The sequence below is a fragment of the Crinia signifera genome, chromosome 1 (assembly GCF_055691185.1).
Source record: "Crinia signifera chromosome 1, ASM5569118v1, whole genome shotgun sequence".
In the NCBI taxonomy this organism is placed as follows: Eukaryota; Metazoa; Chordata; class Amphibia; order Anura; family Myobatrachidae; genus Crinia; species Crinia signifera.
The window spans coordinates 280,725,889-280,747,045 of NC_139217.1; the positions used below are offsets into that span (position 1 = coordinate 280,725,889).

At 40.9% G+C, this 21,157-nt stretch overlaps 1 protein-coding gene across 1 annotated transcript in view; it reads left to right on the forward strand.

Annotated features, from left to right (window-relative positions):
• Nucleotides 1-21,157, forward strand: part of FOCAD (focadhesin) — a 253,346-nt gene that overhangs the window by 153,247 nt on the left and 78,942 nt on the right. Inside the window, exon 18 of the mRNA XM_083184719.1 lies at nt 2,870-2,953. Within this exon, the coding sequence (XP_083040845.1) occupies nt 2,870-2,953 (84 nt within the window). The remainder of the gene's footprint in view (nt 1-2,869; nt 2,954-21,157) is intronic.

Sequence of the window (21,157 nt, forward strand, 5' to 3'; positions counted from 1 at the left end):
TAAATATATATTCATGTGCTTACAGCACATGAATAAAAATAGCATGCCCCTCCTCAGAATAAAATTCCTGATTTTTTTACACCAAATGTAAAAAACAAAAACACTTTATTTTAAAAGTTCACATTCCACTTCACCATAAAAAAATAGCGATTGCTACTCGGTGAATCATAGCGAAAAAAACCTTCAAATGTATTCGCCATGTGGTCATTGAATAGGGTGATTCACCGTTTTAGTCAAAAATTCGCCAAACAGCACAAATTCGCCATAAAAACATGGCGAATCAGGCTCATTGAATACCGCCCTTTGTGTCCAAATACAGGCTATTTTTCGTGCCAATTCTTTTAAGGTCTGTTCAGATCTGAAAAGAAATCCCTGTTAAGTATAGACTTTATGCTGCCCATACATATGCAATCATTCGATCTGGCCGATAAATCAAATGATTGCATGCATTTTTAATCTGACATTCATAAAATAATTATACTCTAACAGTTTTGAATTGTTTGGTAAATAAAATAATATCTTAAGTACTGCCCAATTTATTGTGTGCACAAGGGCGTATGGGTGATTAGGTCAATCCATATTAGGTGGACCACTGAAAGTCAAAATGGCTTAGGTCAACACATGAAATATGTCCACTGGGTTGGAAAGTTGACACAAGCATTAGATCAACAATGGCTAGGTCGACAGTGAAAAGGTCGATACTGTATGAGTTTTTCATGGTATTTTCTCTCGAATGTCAACATAGTCGACATGGACACCATGAAAGTGTACTTGGCTATGCTTGGCACACTATTCTATTCTCCCTCCAAGCTCTAGTGGATGGTAGGGCATGTCGTAGGAAATGCCGCCTGTCAGCGCATGTTTCCAAAAAAATGTGAAAAACTCATATTGACCTTTTGACTTTAAACCTAGCCATTTTCGACCTAATGGTTGTGTCAACCTTCCAACCCTGTCAACCTTAGCCATGTCCAGCTATTTCATGTGTCGAACTAAGCCAGTGATGGCTAACCTTGACACTCCAGCTGTTGTTGAACTACACATCCCAGCATGTCCTGCATCAGTTTTAGCATGCCCAAATAGTAAAACTTTAGCAGGTCATGCTGGGATGTGTAGTTCAACAACAGCTGGAGTGTCAAGGATAGCCATCACTGAACTAAACCATGTCGACCCAAAGCATGTTGACCTAATATGGGTCGAGCTAATGACCATATACCGCCCATGGTAGCTACAAACTGTAGTTGCTTGGAAGAATATACTGAGGGATTGGTAATATTGAGGTTTGCAGGACTGATGAGTATGCTGGATGGATTCTCAGAGGGAGATTTAATAAGATGGGAGTTCAAATTCAAATGGGATGTTGCTATGGGCAGCCAATCGGATACTATCTATTAATTCTAGAAGGTGCTAAATAAAAAAAAAGTACATTCTGATTGGTTGCCCATAGCAACATCCCATGTATGTGGGAAAATCTGTCACTGTCCGATTTTGGGGGTACATTGAGGCAATCTGCTGCCCCTGTTGTGTTATAACCTAATGGCTGAGGACAGAGTAGAACAGGGCACCTGTTTTAAGTTGCCAGCTCCAGCCGGACACCTTACTCCTTGTGGCTCCTGGTCACACTGCCTGTCCCCTCACTCACCGGAGGTTTGCTGTGCAGCTCCACCGCCTCCGCGTTGTATTTGTTGATGCACCCGCTGTGGCATTGTACTGGGGGCATGAACAGTAACTCGGCCCTGCGCTCTTGCCATTTCCCGCACGACTGATGGCTGCATCCACTCCCTGTCCCAGCGGCTCCCCTCTGATTCCTCTGGTTTCTGCCCACTGGTTTGTCCCAGCAGCATTCCTCTCTGTCCACACCAAAACCTGGCTGCGGCGACTCCATTCACTCCCTTTGTCTCCGACTCAGTCCCATCATCTGGTGCTGAGCAGGGAGGAGGGCACCGATAGCGACATGACTAACCGCCCCAGTGGGCAATTGCAGCAAGGAGAAAACAGGCTGCATGGAGGTGGCGGACGATAGTTGAACTGGCGCCCAGTGGCAGGAGCAATCAGCAGACCTATGCAAATGGCACCTCAAAAGGGGCCTCAGTGACAGCCAGGGATGTGCTTTCTGCCTATATGAAAGCACGCCCGTCACTGAGGCAGCAGTTTCTACAGCTTTCTTAAATGGGCTTTTATCCCGCCCCCTGTTTCTGGACACTTAACATTGTCAGCGGGAGGCATCGCTCTTGGTGTCTCCTAAGCCAATAAAAAAAAAAAGGGGGGGGGGGTAAAAAGTATAATAATAATAATAATAATAATAATAATAATAAAAATAATACACTTATGGCACATAATGTGTTGTAAGTATTTGCTTTGTATTATTTTATTATTTTGCTCATCACTGCCTCCTTTGCCTCCCATGACTGCACATCCCTGTTCTCCTGTCCCGCCAAGCAGTAGCTGCTGCCTTAACCTCCACCAGAAGTTTGTACAGTACTCCTGCATCCCTCATATACATGCACTTACAGCAGATCACTTGTTTTATGCTTCTGCAATGCTACTGTTCATGTGTGGTCTGCTAGATTTTAGATACCTTGTTTGATCCCTATATATAGTATTGCCAGTATACATTACGACACTAAGTCTACCAATGAGTGCAGCAATCACTTTTTAATAAACTAGCCCTAATTATAGACAATTTGGGCAGTCCAGCAATTTTATACCATGTCAGGATGTTATTTTCCTTAATTAACAAGATCCTCCCATTCATGGAAGCGTTTTCTTTTAGTATGCTTGGTGACCCCTTTGTCGAAATACTTCCATTTTTATGTCCAGTACCTTTTATTTGGCTGTATCCAATAAGATGACTGTCATTCTTCCTTCCTAGGATCTCATTGTCTGCACTTCGGCATACAAATCACTCTGCGAGTTTAATTCTGATGAACATACTATCCTTCACCTTCCTGAGCAGGTTAGATTATGAAACATTTATTCCATTTGTGCTTATTTTAGATTAATTTGTGAAGTGTTGACATAAAGGCCCTTATTGTAGTTGAATCGGACGGATGCTTATTTCGGACGGTCACCTAGTGTTCTTAGCCCCGCCTACCGTACGAATCACTCACACCGTCCGAATGCGTTAAGACGCCGAGCAAATGGACCGCGAGTGGATGTTTCATGCAAACACCTCCCCTATCTGTGGGAACCTCCCCCATTCTCTGATGGTAGCCGACCATCGAAAGATGGACTGAGCGGTCAGGCAGCACCGAGTGCTCCAGACCACTCGGACATTCTTCCGTATGAAAGCAGGGATATGGGTGGGCAGCTGACATTCGGCTATGTCAGAAACGCCTCTGCACATACGCAAACACCAAACATCGGCCGTCCGACTCAATCAGAAAAAGGGCCATAGTATTGAAACATTAAGTAGAAGAGTTTAAGCTGTTATTACTTTGTGAATTGTGTTGTTGCATAAACACAAACTGTTTACCAAAATGTGATATATTCATTTATTAGAAGTACTGTAAAAAATTATATTAATAAAAAATACTGTAAGTTCACCTTGCCCCCTAAGCATTATTTGAGGATTTTATTCAGAGGAATATTTATTCCATTCTTTTATTTTTATTTATTATAAGTCCTTATAACAGCACATTAGTAGCGAACACAACACATATGTGCAATAATTTGACCTCTTGTCCAGTAGCAAGTTTCACTTGTGCCGTACAAGTAATTGCATTCTTCTTTTTTTTTTTTTGCAACACATGACTTCTTGATGCATAATCCACATATATTTAACAACATACTCCAACATAGCAATAAAGAAAATTATAGGCAGTATAAATAGAATGAGTACATAAAATATATGTTAAGTAGTAATTGCTAAGTCCAAAAAAAAAAAAAAAAAGTGAACCTAGAGCCTGATTCTGGTTCACTTGCAAAAGCAAACTCACTCTTTAATGGACCAAACCATTTGCACCGCAGGGGGACAGATTTAACACGTGCAGAGAGAGTTAGATTTGGGTTTTTCTGCAAACTGGTATCTAGATTGCAGTGTAAGAATAAAGCAGCCAGTATTTATCCTGCACAGAAACAAAATAACTATCTTCTTTTCTAATGGGGTTTGATTAGGTGAATCCCAAAAAATCCCAATTGCCCTTCATATTTCTGGTGTTTAGTGAGATATTGGTCAGAGAGAGGATGGGTGGTTAACCACTTCTGGATGTTGTATATATGCTCTGCCGTCCCGAGTTTTAAGGTTTCTGGTGGTTTTTCCAATATACAATTTATTAGAGGAGTATTCCATTAAGTACACAACGTTACATGAATGACATTTAATAAAATCATGCATTTTGTATTGTTTACCATGTACCTTTCACAATGTTTACTGGTGGTGGTTCTGCACCTCAGGCAGGCCACACGCCAGTGAAACCATTTGTTTTTTTTATCACTTAAGGTTTTCTTTTCAGGTAGAGCACTTTTGGCTAAGTTTTTTATATATGAACTTCAGTGTTTTTTTGGGCAAAGTCGTAGCTAAAATTGGATTGTTGGATAATTTTGACCAGATTTTCTTTAAAAATGGCTTCAACCTTCTAAGTGTGTTCTTTATATTGCAAAACCACTACCCAATCCAGTTTTTGTCTTCTTTCAATGGTGTTCTTACCTTTCTCTTTCAATATTCCTCTTATATTGATTTAATTGGCCTTTGATTTTAGCATCATCCAGAACTTGACAAGAAAAGGGAGTGAGTGGTGCGCTATCAACAGCGGCTGGCACTGGGTTGTCAGACCCAAATAGTAATTAAGGAAAAAAGATGGGGTGTGCCAGCGCTGGCTGAATAATTAGAAAGACCAGATGGTATCTCAAAAATATATAACAAATTTAATTTACATATATAAAAACAATTAATCAATCAAGAAAAATAATAAAACAAAAAAAAAAAATATAATAAAGATTATAAAAAGAGCACAGTTTTGCTGGTAATTATTGCGGAGCTCCACACTTGTGGAATAAAAGATAAAAGTTGGGTGATATTACCATCTGTAGATAGAGGTGTATTCAGATTGGAACACCTGGAGGGTGGTGATGACAAAGTCCCATTGAAATAGACCTGGATGGAAATACAGGTGGGGTTCTCCCTATTTGGCGTCTTCTCCTTGTAAAAGCTGGATGTTTAGGAACTGGCTGAAGTCCCAAATGAAAATTGTAATCCAATGTTAAGATGTTATTAGGAGATGATGGACGTCTGTGGGAGATGGGGCATCACTTTGTCAGATGGAAGATGAAAGATAAATCTAGCTCAACGCGTTTCCCCGGATGTTTGCTGTCCACTTGCTCCTGAGGAAGCCGGACAGCAAACATCCGGGGAAACGCGTTGAGCTAGATTTATCTTTCATCTTCCATCTGACAAAGTGATGCCCCATCTCCCACAGACGTCCATCATCTCCTAATAACATCTTAACATTGGATTACAATTTTCATTTGGGACTTCAGCCAGTTCCTAAACATCCAGCTTTTACAAGGAGAAGACGCCAAATAGGGAGAACCCCACCTGTATTTCCATCCAGGTCTATTTCAATGGGACTTTGTCATCACCACCCTCCAGGTGTTCCAATCTGAATACACCTCTATCTACAGATGGTAATATCACCCAACTTTTATCTTTTATTCCACAAGTGTGGAGCTCCGCAATAATTACCAGCAAAACTGTGCTCTTTTTATAATCTTTATTATATTTTTTTTTTTTTGTTTTATTATTTTTCTTGATTGATTAATTGTTTTTATATATGTAAATTAAATTTGTTATATATTTTTGAGATACCGTCTGGTCTTTCTAATTATTCAGCCAGCGCTGGCACACCCTATCATCCAGAACTTGTTTGTATTTTCAAACATGCTTTCAAACAGGCATGCTGAGAAGGGCTAATGGTGTGACTGTAGCAAAAGTGTCTGAGGATGGCGCTATATATTCCAGTTATTTATACACAGTAGTGCACACATATACTGTATTCTACAGCACTTTACAGCCCCAGTGGAGCTTACAATCTATGTTCCCTACCACATGTACACGCACACACAGACATTCTAGAGTTAATTTAGTTGGGCACCAGTTAACCTACCAATTTATTTTTGGAATATGGGAGGAAACAGATTAGGAGAGTACACAAACTCCGCACAGTTAGGGCCAATATGGGAATGGAACCCATGACCTCAGCACTGTGAGAGAGTAATGACAGCTCTTCTACCATCCATGATGCCCCATAATTCTATATCTCATTAATATAGAATTTCTCGCTACAGAAAAAAAGGTATTCAGCAGGTGCCACTGTTGTCAAAGTTACAAGATAAGAATAATATGGGTTATTTTATTTATTGGTCGAGACAAAAAAAGTACCTTCCATGAACATATTTCACACATATCTGATTCTTCTGTAACCTTTGTCACTGTCTGCCGGTAAGATCTATTATGATATATATAAAACACATTTCCTGTGAGTAAGTTGTATACTTTTTCTTTTTTTTTTCCAAATGGATGAAAAAAGGTGTAATTCTCTGCTACAGTATCCATATTATTCCTTCAAATCTGCCTGTGCGTGACCAGTATTTCTTGTTATAAATAACTATTAAGACATTTTATAATAAGCTTATTTTTTGTTTGTGTGTCTGGAGTTGCATATTCAACTGAGAATTTTTGATGGTTTAGTTACTCCTTCACTTTAAAACTGTATAATTCACAGCATTCAGAATTAACTGTATCACAAGCGGATGTAATATTCCTTCACATTCCCTAAATAAAGGCAATGGAATCCACTCTTTAAAATGATTTGGAGTGTTCAAGTACCCCTCCACCCCATATCGGTGAAAATTTGCATGTATTGAAGTGAAAGGTGGCAGTTCTTATTACATGTCTTTGATATGTACGCATAACTGTGTTACTTATAGATCTCTAATGAAAACATTAATAAATATGGTACTTATATGTTAGTTGGACGCCCACTATAGTAAGTACGCTCACACCCCCACTATCCATGTCGGCATGGAGTTGATTTCATATAGTTTGGCGAGACCAGTGAGCCACCTTGCCCGAAGTGTAGCGAGCCCCGTGAGCGGACGCGTAAAACTAAGCAAATTGCTTAGTGGGCGCCCAACTAACATACAAGTACCATAAATATGTCTTATATGGCCCCTATATTTTTTGTACACTTGAATGCAGCAGGAGAGTATGTGGTGCAGATGTAACCGTTGTAGCTCCCCCTCAATAAAATGATTTGCTTGGTTCATTCCAAGATACTGTATTAGCCAGTCTATTGCTATTTAAAATAATACTTAATAGGAAAATGCTAATACTATATATTTGGGAACAGAATACCACCTTGTGTCCTACTTGGTTGTAGTTTAGATAAGGCTCTCCCCCAAAAAATAAATTCTAAGAAATTCTCATTTTAAAAATAGAATAGGTTTGAGTAAAGGAAACCTTAAACTCCAGGACTATTCAGCTTCCGAAGCGTAAAGCGTTAGCTGAGATTTGCAAAACCCATCATGCTACACTCCTTTATCCGGCCAACATAAGACAGCTGATCACTGTCACTATTATTGCTATATCTGTACCGTTTTAGGTACTGTCTGGATCATTGAATTCCATTGGTGTATAAACAAATAGGGCTGCTTTGATGAGGAGAGTGAGAACATCTATTTGCCCCTAACTTTTTACTTTATTTATGTGCTTGTGGGACTTTAAAGACTACTTACTGTGGTTATACATCTGTTGACTGCTGGAACCCATTGGTTTCTTTGGAATAGATGCCCTTATGCTTCCCTCAATTAGGACCAGATGAGAGAGTGCAACTGCTAGGTGATTCTGCCGGTATTGCTTATTTTGCATTAACTAGGATTTGTACAGGGTCGAAATTCTGTAAGGGAAATAGGGGAGGCTATTTTAATGCTCTTGCCCACATAGGCAGAGCTGTATCTTGACATTTTTGTGTCCTGTGCCAGAAAGAGAATTGCTCCACCCCTCATATTTGAAATATGGTTAGTGTGTACCAAAATACAGGTTTTTGCAAGGGCTTGATCACAGAATAGTACCAATGTACATTACACCACACATAAGTGACCATTGCTTACACTACACCACACAGTAGTATCCGTTATAAAGGTTACGCTATGCAGTAGAGCCCCTTGTATAAATTATGCCAGACAGCCCCTTAGACATGTTACAACAGACAACAGAGCCCCTTTTACAATTTGTGCAGCAGCAGAGCCTCTTATATCACTCCAGACAGCAAAGCCCTTATACACATTACAGCACACATACTGTAAGTACTCCTTATTCCACACAGTAGAGCCCTTTATACATATTATGCTGCACTATAGCCCTTCCACATTCATTTTCTTTCCTCCACTTCCTCCTTATCTTCATTTCTCCTGCCCAGCATCTGTTATTTATTATAATTATTGGATTTTTTTTCTCTGGCCCAGGAAGCTCCCCTTCCAACCTACCATATTGCTAACATCTGGTACTACTGGGGGATTAGGTCCATGGAGCCTGTGGAATCCTCATGTGTCCCTGAGCATTAGGGACTATCTACAGCAGGACAGGCCAACCTGTGGCTCTCCTGATGTTGTGAAACTACAAATCCCAGCATGCCTTGCCACAGTTTTAACACTCGCTTATTGCAAAACTGTGGCAAGGCATGATGGGATATGTAGTTTGACAACATCTGGAGAGCCACAGGTTGGCCAGGCCTGATCTACAGCCTTTGGCTCCATTTGCTTTTGAGCTGGTAGAGGGGTCCCTGGCCAAAGACTCCTTTCAGCAAAGGGTCCTGCTGCCTTTCTGTGCCCTCCAGTTCTCTGCGACTCCCCAGTCTACCTTCACTTACTGCGAGTATGCCATGGGCTGCCATGACATAACAAAGCAACACGGTATGATACTGAGCGCTGATTGGATATTCTGTACTGCTGCTGGACCTTAAGGGGAAATTACCACAAACCCCTCCAAAGTGTACCCAAGCAAAAAAAGGGAGATAGGACCAGCGCTGTACTGAATATATATAAATTTAATAAAAAATTGCAATTTTACATATTATAACAATCAATAATAGACAAACAAGACTTACATACATAAAACACAGAACTCCCCCTTAAATAGCTGGTGCTGGTTAGGTTTTAACAGATGCAATTGCGGAAGCTTTTGCTCATATAGAGAGCCAGTTAGTAGCTTTTACTCATATATAGAGCCAGTTAGTAGATTAGTACTGAGTTCAGTCCCCACAGAAATGTGCACATTTTAAAGTGGTATACTTATTTTTGTAATCCTGGGGTGAAGTACGGCTTGCAGATAATGGCGATTTTCTCCGACCTTAGTGATAGGTCATATCTGAGATTGGTAATCAGCCCGATGTTGTTGGCAGCCTCAGTGTCCCCTCTCAACGCGTTTCTCCGCCTCACAGACCTCTCAGCGGCTTCCTCAGGAGAAGTATGGGGGAGTTCTGTGTTTTATGTATGTAAGTCTTGTTTGTCTATTATTGATTCTTATAATATGTAAAATTGCAATTTTTTATTAAATTTATATATATTCAGTACAGCGCTGGTCCTATCTCCCTTTTTTTGCTTGTGCCATGGCATAACACTCCCAGATGATATTTCCATCTTCCTTTTCTGGCTGCTTACCCACCTCTGTGGTTTGTTACAGAAAGTGCCAAGTTTCTGACTGCAGCCTTTTACCCAGGGCACGAAGATTTCTGGCTGCTGGCTCTGGACCCTTCTACTAGACAGCACAAGCTGTGGCCCTGCCACTGCTTCACATGACCTAGGACCCATCCACCATCTTGCCTTCCTACTACATATTACAGCTACTGTACCTCCTTGGAGTGGTCCATACTACTTTCTATGGATGCAGACGGTTCCACCCACAGGGCAAATGAGCTGTGTGCCGAGCACCATTTGCACCATACTAGTTATGGTCCTACTCATAGGAATATATAAGGAAAGTTTAAGGTTCATCGGTACTTGTTTCCTAGCATGGCGCCCATCGTATGCATCGCATACCACTAATTAAGGTATGTGATGGGATGCGATGGGACCCGATTTTCGGGTCCTAAGAGCCACACTGTACAATTTTAATATCGTGTCCCATCGCATGCCATTATAATGGCATGCGATGTGATGCAATGCGATTTTTAATTGTACAGGTACCCTGATGGGTGATTACTATGTTAAATGCACCCCCATTGTTAACGCCACCCCCACTATCAACGCCAACCCGAAGCGTGGCGTGCGCAGCGAGTCCGGGAGGGGCGGCGGTACGCGTCCTCCCACCTTTTCATACCCCCACTATCCACATCGGCGTGGAGTTGATTTTATATAGTGTGGCGAGGGGACGTGGAATACATGTGAAGTAATTTGCGTCCCCTCGCGGGGCTCGCCACGCTTCGGGCTCAGTGGCTTGCTGTGCTCGCCACACTATATAAAGTCAACTCCACGCCGACGTGGATAGTGGGGGTATGAAAAGGTCGGAGGACGCGTACCGCCACGCTTCGGGGTGGCATTAACAATGGGGGTGCATTTAACATAGTAATCACCCATCCATTGCCTGTACAATTAAAAAATCGTTTTGATCGGGTCGCATGCGATGCGATCAAAACAATGGCATAAGATGAAAATCGTGGGCGCCGCGCTAGGAAACAAGTACCGGTTCATCATCTCCACGTGGAGGGACTGGCTTCTTGAACTGTCTCTTGACCTCTTTTTGTGAACTTTGTGTAGCTGGAAATGGGAATCGTAAAAACATCCATCAGAATGCTCTGCTGTATAGTGTTAAATTTGATGAAGTTATTTAGCGTGCAATTTGAGATTTCTCTATGCTTTAAAAAAAAAGAAATCAAACTAAAGAACATTTTAACTTTAATTAATATTTCACTGCTTATCAATATGAGCTCTAGAGAATTTGCATTTGCCACAGAAACTCCAATTCGTGCCGAATAGCTTTAGTAGTAACCCCTGTTAAATTCACTTTTGCACACAGCATATTTTTTATTTGTAACAGCCATTTATCATTATATGGGGTTACAAAACAATATGTTTGCTCGTCGGTCGTCACCTATTTAGCTTTCAGGTTTTTTTAAGAAACTGCTCAATGAGTTTTGGCACATTAAATTCAGCATGATTACAAAATAGTCTAATCTTGCATATACAATCTGTGAAGGTGCTGAGATCTAACTATTAAGAAAGCTGAGTTTGTATTTTCCTGGTGCAAATACATATTTAGTTGCTGTCAGAAAGCCAGTGTTAAACAATAGCATCCTTAATTGGGGGAATGTGTTTGCTACTTACAGATCGAAGGGAGTCTTTAAGATGTACCAGGAAAAGAAAAATCACTTTAAAAGACTGATTATCTCAACAGCCTACTCCATCATAATTCCATCCCAATTACTAGAATGTTAACCTTGCCACACTGCCAACACCTTCTGCAGTGTGAGGACTTAATAGAAATGAAGAGATCCCTTTGTAACATGCCTTTTTTTTTTTTTTTTTACAATTTTAATAAGATCTGCAGTCACATTATGGAAGTACTTCTGAAAAGCAAGTGCAGTTGTTACTGCTAGCCTTTTCTTCACGTGTTTTAGATATGTTATGCAAGTACAGTATGTAGTACTGTATATGTGCAGTCCATTCAGAGACGCAGAGATTCCCTATCTCTTTTTATTTAACACTTTTCTTTCTGCTGACTTTTTACATATTTGCAGGAGAAGAGTCGTTATTTGAGCATTTTTTTTTGATGAAAGAGCCTAGCCGAATGAAAGCACCTCTAAGCACACATTTGTGAGCTTCCCAAATGGTGATTGAGGACATACCTGGGGTTTTGTTGTGTGTCATAAAATCAGAAACAGTGGAGCTAATTTCTGATTTGCAATACTCGTCCATTAATAAAAGTTTGTTGTCGCCAAGTTCACTGTTTGGGGAGAGACAATGGCGAGTTAAGTGTCATAAAAATAGGTGGATGGTCGGATCACGTTATTGAACCAATTTTAGCATCAGTCAGCATATGTAAGTGTCTTGGCTAATAAATAGATAGTCTGTGTGAGAATAACTTTGGTGAGGGTGAGAGTAAAAAGTATAATCTTTATCGTGTGGATAAAGGATTCTCCAAGAGTCGGCCAGCTGTTGTTCGTGAAAAGACTTCCTAATTTTGGAGTATTTGACAGGAGAAATTCTAGCGGAATTGTTTGAGGTGTCTAGAAGTGGGTTAAGAGTCCAGTTGAGGTCTCCACCAAAGATGACAATATCTGTGACATGTGGGGCTGTCAGATGCAAAGCTTGTTTAAGAAAGGTGGTTTGTAAGCGGTTAGGGGCATAAACCTTTATTATAGTTTATGGCTGTTGGAATATCATGCAAGTAATTAAATGGAGTCTCCCAGGGATCAATTGTCTACAAGTTTTTGATGTACCTCCACGCTTCTGATAAAGGTGTCTGCCTCCAGAAAATGTGCAAAATAGGGTCTATACTCAAAAACCCCTTGAATACAGTATATGTCAAAGAAATGCTGCGATTTTCAAAGAATACACACTTCCATTCAGGTGACGGGAACCGGAAGGGATGCATTCAATCTTGTGTATATAAACCAACACATGTGGAGGAGATCCCTACAGCCCTGAGAAAGAAACTCAAGTTTTGAAACATGATCAGTCTATGAACTTTGACATCGAACAGGGGGATCGATCTTCTATGAAAACAGAACTGCCACACCCTGTTGTTTCCCCATCAAGGTTATTACTAAAAAAAAACCTGTGGGGTAGCGGGAGTTAATAAGGGAAGGTGGTTTCGATTTAAAATGCGTTTCCTGAATTAAAGCTTTGTCAACCCTGTTTGACCAAAGAAATCATAACGGTTTAGATATTTTCTCCGAAATGTTCAGACGCTTAACATTAATAGAGAATATTACCAGTTTATTTGGAACCGACATTTAAAGACAGAGGCGTAAGGACAGATTAAGTCTATATAAAGGACCTTGGAATTAAGAACAGTAATGGAAGAAACATAGAGAGAAATACAAATATAAACTCAAAGAAGAGGCCCACAGCTGGGATCATGGGACCTTTGACTGGTTCCACAATTCCAGCGATTGAGGTAGACTGTGGGATTGGGGGGAAAAGGGGATCTGCGAAGGAAGGAAAAAGGATAAAGTTCCCCATTTAGGTTTTGTCTAGAGCTGAGCAATATGGGAAGCCGTGGGATATTTGAAATTTGCACAAGGAGGCTCTTTTCTCCAGGAAATTAGGGAGATCTTGATCATGAATGTGTCTGACCAATCAGGTGTAGCGATCAGTGGAAGACTCAATGAAGCGCATAAGGAAGGGAGTTCTGATGGTAAATAAAGAGAATGTTGCTTTCTGGAGAATGTAACTTGTAAGTTGAAATGGTAACCCCATCTGTATTTAAATTACCATTTGCGGAGTTTATCCATCAGTGGGTGTAAAGCTCTACATTGTTGTAATGTGGACCGAGACAGGTCATGAAAGATCTGTATAGTGCTTCCATTAAAATGAACACCATCAAGCTGTCGTACTTTTTTCATTATCCAGTCTTTTTGGGAGTAATAGTGTAGTCTGCAGATTATGTCCCTTGGTTCCTTGGTTTATCATTGGGGGTACCTCTGGGGTGAAGGGCTCTATGAGCTCTGTCGAGGACCATATATTCATTGGGATCATTTTCGAGAATCTCATTGAAGACTTTTGTCAGGGCTGGGATTAGTTTGGGGGGGCTCAATATCCTTTGGGAGGCCCCTATTTTTGGTATTGTTTCTTCTCCCCCTGTTGTCCAGATCTTCGATCTTTGCTTTCATAAGTCTTATTTTGGTGGATTGAAGAGCAATAATGTCACACAATTTGGAAAAGGCTGTGTCAGTAGAGTCTTGATGGTCCTCAAAGCGATCCGAGAGTGCTTAAAGATCTTGGTTAATGGTGGCGATTTCAAGTCTGACTGTCGTTTGAAGGTCTTGTTTTGTAGGTAGGGTTTTGATGTATTTTATACGAAGAAGAAGAAAAGAGACTGTTTTGTGGGACGCACACTGATACAATTAAGGTAAAACTTAGCTTTTAATAAATTTATTTTCAAATTCCCTTTTAATTATTTGAGGGAGGGAATAATTAAAAGGGAATTTAAAATAAATTTATTAAAAGCTAAGTTTTACCTTAATTGTATCAGTGTGCATCCCACAAAACAGTCTCTTTTCTTCTTCTTCGTATAAAATGTTCAGCCTATGACTGTTTGGTACAGCACCCCCCAAATCTTAAACGAAACATAGGGGTTCTCTCTAAAAATTACTAATTTTCTCTTAAAGAATATATGAGAAAATTAATTTAAATAGTGTGCAGGCCTGCTACTAGCCACTTAAATGTGGCAATCTGACATCCAGGGTTTTGATGTATGTCAGAATTTCTTGAATTTCTTTCCCCATGTTGGTGGGTGAAGGAGAGTGAGAGCTGCCCATTGTAAGAGGGCTTGGGGAATTAGAAGAAGCAGGTGAAGAAGCCGATCTCTCGGGGCTCGGATGTGGTGTTGACGAATTAGGGAGAAGTATATACAGTTTTTTGAGTGGTTCCCACACAGGATTTTCCGACGTGACCTCAGAGACAATCTTGGTCACAATAAGGGGAGAATAGAGTTTCAAGGTTATCCAAATCCTAATTAAACAACCTTACTTTCGTCAGTGTAAAAAAGATTCTAGAGGGTTGGAGGTGCTCCCCTGAGTCAGAAACAACATATACAAAACAGGTAGAAAAAGAAGATTCTTTTTTGGGGGCACACTTGAGATAAATGATGCATGTGTCGAAATTACACTGTGAGGTTATGAGTATTATTAAATTTAAAACTTAACTTTTAATCAATTCTATTTATAATATAAGGTGATTTTAGAACATGAGATACAAAGAAGCACACACAAAACATACAAACACTGATTTAAAAGGCAATTCTCCCACCAAGGTGGGGATACTAGACCACACCCCTGAATGCGGTGACTAAATTGTCTATTAACTAAGCAATGAAAAAAGTTATTTGAATAGGCTCAAATTTACAGGATAGAGTACTGAATTAAACTTCACACGTCTGCTTTGATAATTGTGTCCAAATTACACACCAACAATTTACTTTGCAAGTTTGCAAAGACTGACCGTTACTCCAACTATTGTAAAAATTCCAATATCAGTTGGTCTAAAAGGTTAGCGTTTGAGTCAGTCTAATAATATGCCAGAGAAAAGGCAAAGTTCAAAGGAAAAAAATGCTAACAATGCTGTTCAGACTATTCAGACTAGAAGAAGCAGGTGAAGAAGCCGATCTCTCGGGGCTCGGATGTGGAATTGACGAATTAGGGAGAAGAAAAGATCTCATATCAGGTTGAGAAGAAGCTCTTTTGGAATGAGGAGTATTTTTCCTTTGCACTGAGTTTCCAGATTTGCCTATAATTCTTGGGTAAACTTCCAATTCAGAAGATAGAGCCAAGTAGGTGGGCAAGCGTAATTGAAGTGTTAGAGCAAGGAGATGACCATATGCACATATCCTCAGTGGCTATCAGCTAGGTGGAGGCAGGTGTCTACGTGTCTCCCAAAACTTTTGCTATGCCTTTAGCTAAGTAACTGTTGTGGGGTGTAGAAAAGGTACCAGCTAAGGCTGTTGGGTCAGGGATTGCAGGATTAGAATTTAGGAAAGAAGACATTCAACAATTTTCCAGGTCAAGAGCCTGTCGGCCACAGGAGCTGGCTTCAGTGCAGGCCGCAATGCAGGGGCAGTAATAGAGGCTCCCACCGGGTATATCTCAGCCAATGGGGCAGTGCCTGATAAAGGAAGAGGGGAGGGAGCGACGTTCCACAGAGACAGGACCATGACGCACAGGAGACCACTGAGTATGGATTAAATAAGTGACCCCAAGTAAGGACCTGGGAGTACACTGCTGGAGGTGGCAAAATGGGTTGTGATAATGTTTTTGTTCTTTTCCCAAGCTCCAGGATCTAATTGCCCACCAGCCAATCATGTAGAAATCGCGATGGCCGAACATGATTGGCTGGTGGACGGGCCTAACTCCCGGTCTGTGGGCAGAGCCACAGATGTAAACACAAGACAGGTTTGTGTCTACAGCATTCCAGGGGTACCGGAGAAGCACTGAAGTCAGCTGGTGAGTATGTTTTCTTTCAACAGGAACCCCACATGGATTCTACTGGACAAAGGGACCGAACTACTATCAACATAGGTAAGTATCTGAATGAATAGGCACCGTATGTAATAAAGTTTTATTTCTCTGGTGTGTGTGTGTGTGTATTTATTTAACTATTTGTACTGCTGTGGAACTACAAGACCCAACGGGCCCTTTAATTCCCCGCATGCTGTGACTTGTGGTTCTCCAAGTCTCTGCATGCAGTGCAGGCTTGCTGGGACTTGTAGTTCCACGATACCCAATAGTTTCATCTTACACATTTATCAGCCTGATGCCCACCGCCCAAGGGGCATCGTGGACAGCCCCGGGTTTCAGCATGGGGGTGAATGCCCCCCGGCTGTGGCATTACCCTGCTGGCTGGTTGGGCCCAGTGCTGGGTCTTGAAATATGGGGGACCCCTACTCATTTTGTCCCCCATATTTTGAGAACCAGGACCGGCCCTTGAGCCTGGTACTGGTTTTATAAAATCTGTGGGGATCCATGTGATTTCATGAAACCAGGAGCGGCTCTTTGAGCCTGGGGCTGGTTATGCTCAGGAGGGGGGACCCCATGCTGGTTTTTTTTTTCACTTTTTTTTTTTTACACAAACTCGCATATCTGAATATGCGCACATTTGCATGACTAAAAAATGCAAATGTTCATGACTAAAAATCGCACCATATCGCACTTTTTTGCCGCAAATTCACATTTCATTACATAAGAATTCAGGCAAAAAACAGCAATTTAAAAAATTGTGACATGGTGCGATTTCAGAACCTTACTAAAAATCGCATCCTATTAAATGTCACCATACAGGTCATTATGATTAATAAAATTCTTTGCAACTTTTTACACCTATTTTGACCAATGCACTTAGCATGCAAAGGGTTAAGACAATTTCCTTACTGTCCTCAAAAATCATTATTTTATGTCCTTTAATGCCAGTATTGTCATGTACTGTGTAAATAACCAGCGGATTGGCTGTGACAAGTGTCAATCAAATTAAACCGGAAGCAATGGATCCTTCTTGGCTATATATCCCCCCTCAACCCAATAGTCGGGTTTGCCCAAGATGAAGCTGATGCGAAATGTGTTTAGGCAAAGGAGCAACTCCATGATCTAGGGAGCAATGCTCTTCTTTTTCTTTTAAAATGTGCACTGTGTTGTTAGATTACTGCAGATAATTAATATCATGCTACTTAACTCTACCTCATCGGGGGGTATTCAATGTGGGGGTCACGGCTGTCGAGCTGGCTCGGCAGCCGTGACCCAGTCCCGTTCTCGGTCACCTCGACTGAGAAATCGCAGGCGGGATTCAATGTCCCGTCTGCAGCAGGACGAAAAAGGGGCGTGGCCTTGAGTTGTGGCCGGGAAGAGGTTAGCTGCAGCCGGCAGCTCGTCAGTTCCCAGCCGTTCTCGGCAGAACGAGCCCGACAGCTTGTGAAGTCGGGCTTGTCCTGACGAGATACCCTGCTCAATGCTGTCGAGGAAGACAGCATTGAATAGGGCCTGGCGACCATCTCCCCCGTGGGTGGAGATGGTAGCCAGTGATTGAATACCCCCCTTAGAACATTTGCCGAATTGTTGGCATCTCTCTTGAAATAATTAACCATAGATAGAGTCACGCTTTACAGTATATTGCAGTACTGGCTAAGCATTAACCAATACTAGAACATCACCTTGTCCTCTGCAACTGTTGTTAAAATTGATGCACAATTACCTATTTACATGTATTGATAAACAATAAACAGTTGTATACCCCTCTATGATCTGCTCTCATAAGGTGTACTATCGGGCAGACTAGAGAACTATACAAGATAACCCGGCATAACTATTGCTGCTATTTGTTAGAGTATTTGATACAAAGTGGGAACAGACAATCACTTACCAATTAGCACACTGGTTGGAGCGCTCACTAATTTACATATTGATATAAGTGCTAATGTTGGCGAGTGCCAACATTGATATATACGGTGACCTATACATAAATTATATAAAGTGGGAAGAGATAATTACCCACTAATTAGCACACTGGTGGAGCGCCCATTATCCAGACTAACAAGAGCGCTAATACTGGCATACGGCTAGTTGTACAGCCGGATAGATTACCAGTATACAACTAGCGCTGCCCGATACAAGTATTAACTGACAGGCGGTGGTCACATTAAGTGAACATAGTGAACTAACTCACTGACCTGCACACGGGGAAGGCGCTCTCCAATCTGTATATCATTTTGTAGACTATAACAGCACTACTCTTAGTGATTGCTATATACAGCGGTGGAGCGCTCACAACTATTTTCATTAATATGAGTGCTAATGTTAGTGAGTGCTAATACTGGTATACGGCAATTTGCATAGCCAGACAGATTACCAGTTTAAAATAAGCGCTGCCTGATAGGCGGTGATCATATTAAGTGAACATAGATAATTAATTCACTGACCTATACACTGGGGAGGCGCCCCTTACTTTGTATATTAGAAGAGCACTCCCGTTTTAGTGATTGTCATATACGGCGGTGTGTCCTGCCGAATCAATTGAGCAGCATAGAGATACACATTTCTATGGTAGTAGGGGTAACACATTGGCAGACATGGTGAATTGTATGGCCGAATAGCCCAACATCATATGATTAAAAGGAGTCACTTTATAACATCAATATGTGTGGGAGATTGCAAAAGCAATGGATGTATGCTATCATAAGCACTTTGAAAGAATTGTCTAATTGAAATCATACTTAAGGTGTGTACACACGGACTATAATCGCTGGCAATATGGTCGCTGAGCGACCATATTGCCAGTGATTGGAGTGTGCATCGGCGATAAATCGCCTGGTGCGCGCTCCTGTTTGTAGCCCCCTTATGATCGCTGGTTGATTCCCTCTGCGGCTCCCCCGGCCGAGGTTCCCTTTCATCTGCGACCATCTCTGGTCGCTGATGAAAAGGAGACACTGAGCAATATATTGCTCAGCAATATATCACCCCCATGTGTACACAGCTCTACATCTTACTATTAAGTGTAAACATCTTTGGGTTATAGATACTATGTAACCCAATATTACAATCTGAACTTGAAACAAGGTTGCAGTGTTTAAATCTCCTTCAATATATATATGCTACACACACTGTAATCCAGGGGACATCTGAGTCACTCAATATGACTATTGGGAACTGAGTATATTTATCAGTAACGTAAATATTGTTCCAATTTCTGAACATAGGTAACCCTATTTACAGTGTGCTACAATCCTCATTAATTTGGTGCTGACTTGATATTAGATTCAATTTTTGGTTAATAGACAGACCCATTGTGGTGGTACCAGAGAATTATTGAGGATAGATTAGCAATGTAACAAAATATTATCACAGTGCACAATCTTTTTAATCACATTTATTCATTATTTTTTCCATATTTTTGCACATTTTTGTTTATACTTCGCTGGCTTTCAGCAATTTTATAGGTACAATTAATAAAAGTAAAATTTTAATAAAATCTTTTGTTGGTGTATATGATATGAAATCAATATCATTTCAGTAAGTGCCTCAACTAGGAATATCTTTTCTTTCTTCTTTTGAATTTGTATCTGTAACAATATTCCTGGGTGCACCTCCTAATATAATAATACATATATTATATATATATATATATATATATATATATATATATATAAAACAGCAGGTAGGGACCATCAATCTTCTCGATGCCCCCAAGCACGGCACTGACAGGACTTTCTTAAAGAATTTCTTTATTTTCTCAACGTTTCGAGGAACGTATCCCCGTCGTCAGGAGTAGTAGACACACATACAAGCACCACATAACTTACCTTATATAGCGTCCTCCACGCTGTATCCGCCGCCCACCCGCGCCTTCATCACGAGAATCGCTGGCACCTGTGCAACGTGCACCTGGATGACGTCACAGCGTCTCATCCAAACACGTTGCTAGGCAGCCACAGCGTCTCCAGTGACTACAGCGCGGACAGCGCACGTTAACAAGCAATGGAGTCAGCCACATAGGTATACATACAGAAGTGTAAAAATACATTACAAAAAGGATACATGGAAACATATACAAAAAATACAAAAACATAAATTTTAAAAGAATAATAAAATAGCAGCAGTACAAAAAATCATTGTAATCATATCAGATCATGAAACATACATGTCGCATATTGGATAATTACCAGAAGCATTACATAAGAGTATTCCATGCAATGCGCTCGTTGAGACCCCTGGGCGTCACAGTATCTAGCCTGTGGATCCAAGCGGCCTCCAGACGGAGCAACTTCTTATTACGATCCCCACCCCTGATACTATCAGGGATGTGATCGATTATTTGGTATTTGAGTGAGCATATCGGATGGCCATGAATCTTAAAATGTATCGCTACTGGTTGATCATTGCTTTTGCCATTCAATGCCGCATTAATGGCTGAGCGGTGTAGGGCCATACGCTCTTTAAACTTCCGAGATGTTTTACCAACATAATAATAGCCACAAGGACAAATAATAATATATACAACGAAGCGAGATTCACAAGACAAAACATGCCTGATTTTATATTTAAGAGCACTATGTGGGTGTTTAAATGTATCACTAGCTATCAAATAGCCGCAAGTGACACATTTAGGACACCTATAACAGCCTGGTTTTTTCACTGCCACATTAGGCGTGCATTTGAATTCGCTGATGTCCGAATGTACAAGTAAATCCCGGAGGTTTTTACCCCTCCGGTAACATGGTAAGGGTCTCAATTTCTGGAAGCAGCTCAAACTCTTGTCGGAAGACAGGACTGGCCACAGGGCTCTTGTGGCGATGGGTATGACGGGGCTTGAAGTGTCAAAGTTAGTCACTAAGGGAAAAACAGACTCATTTTTCTTAATTGTAGGTTTTAAAAGATTAGATCTTTCTAAATTCAACACCCTACTTTTGGATAGCTCTAAATCCTTTAGAGCATACCCACGTTCATGAAATTTATGTATGACC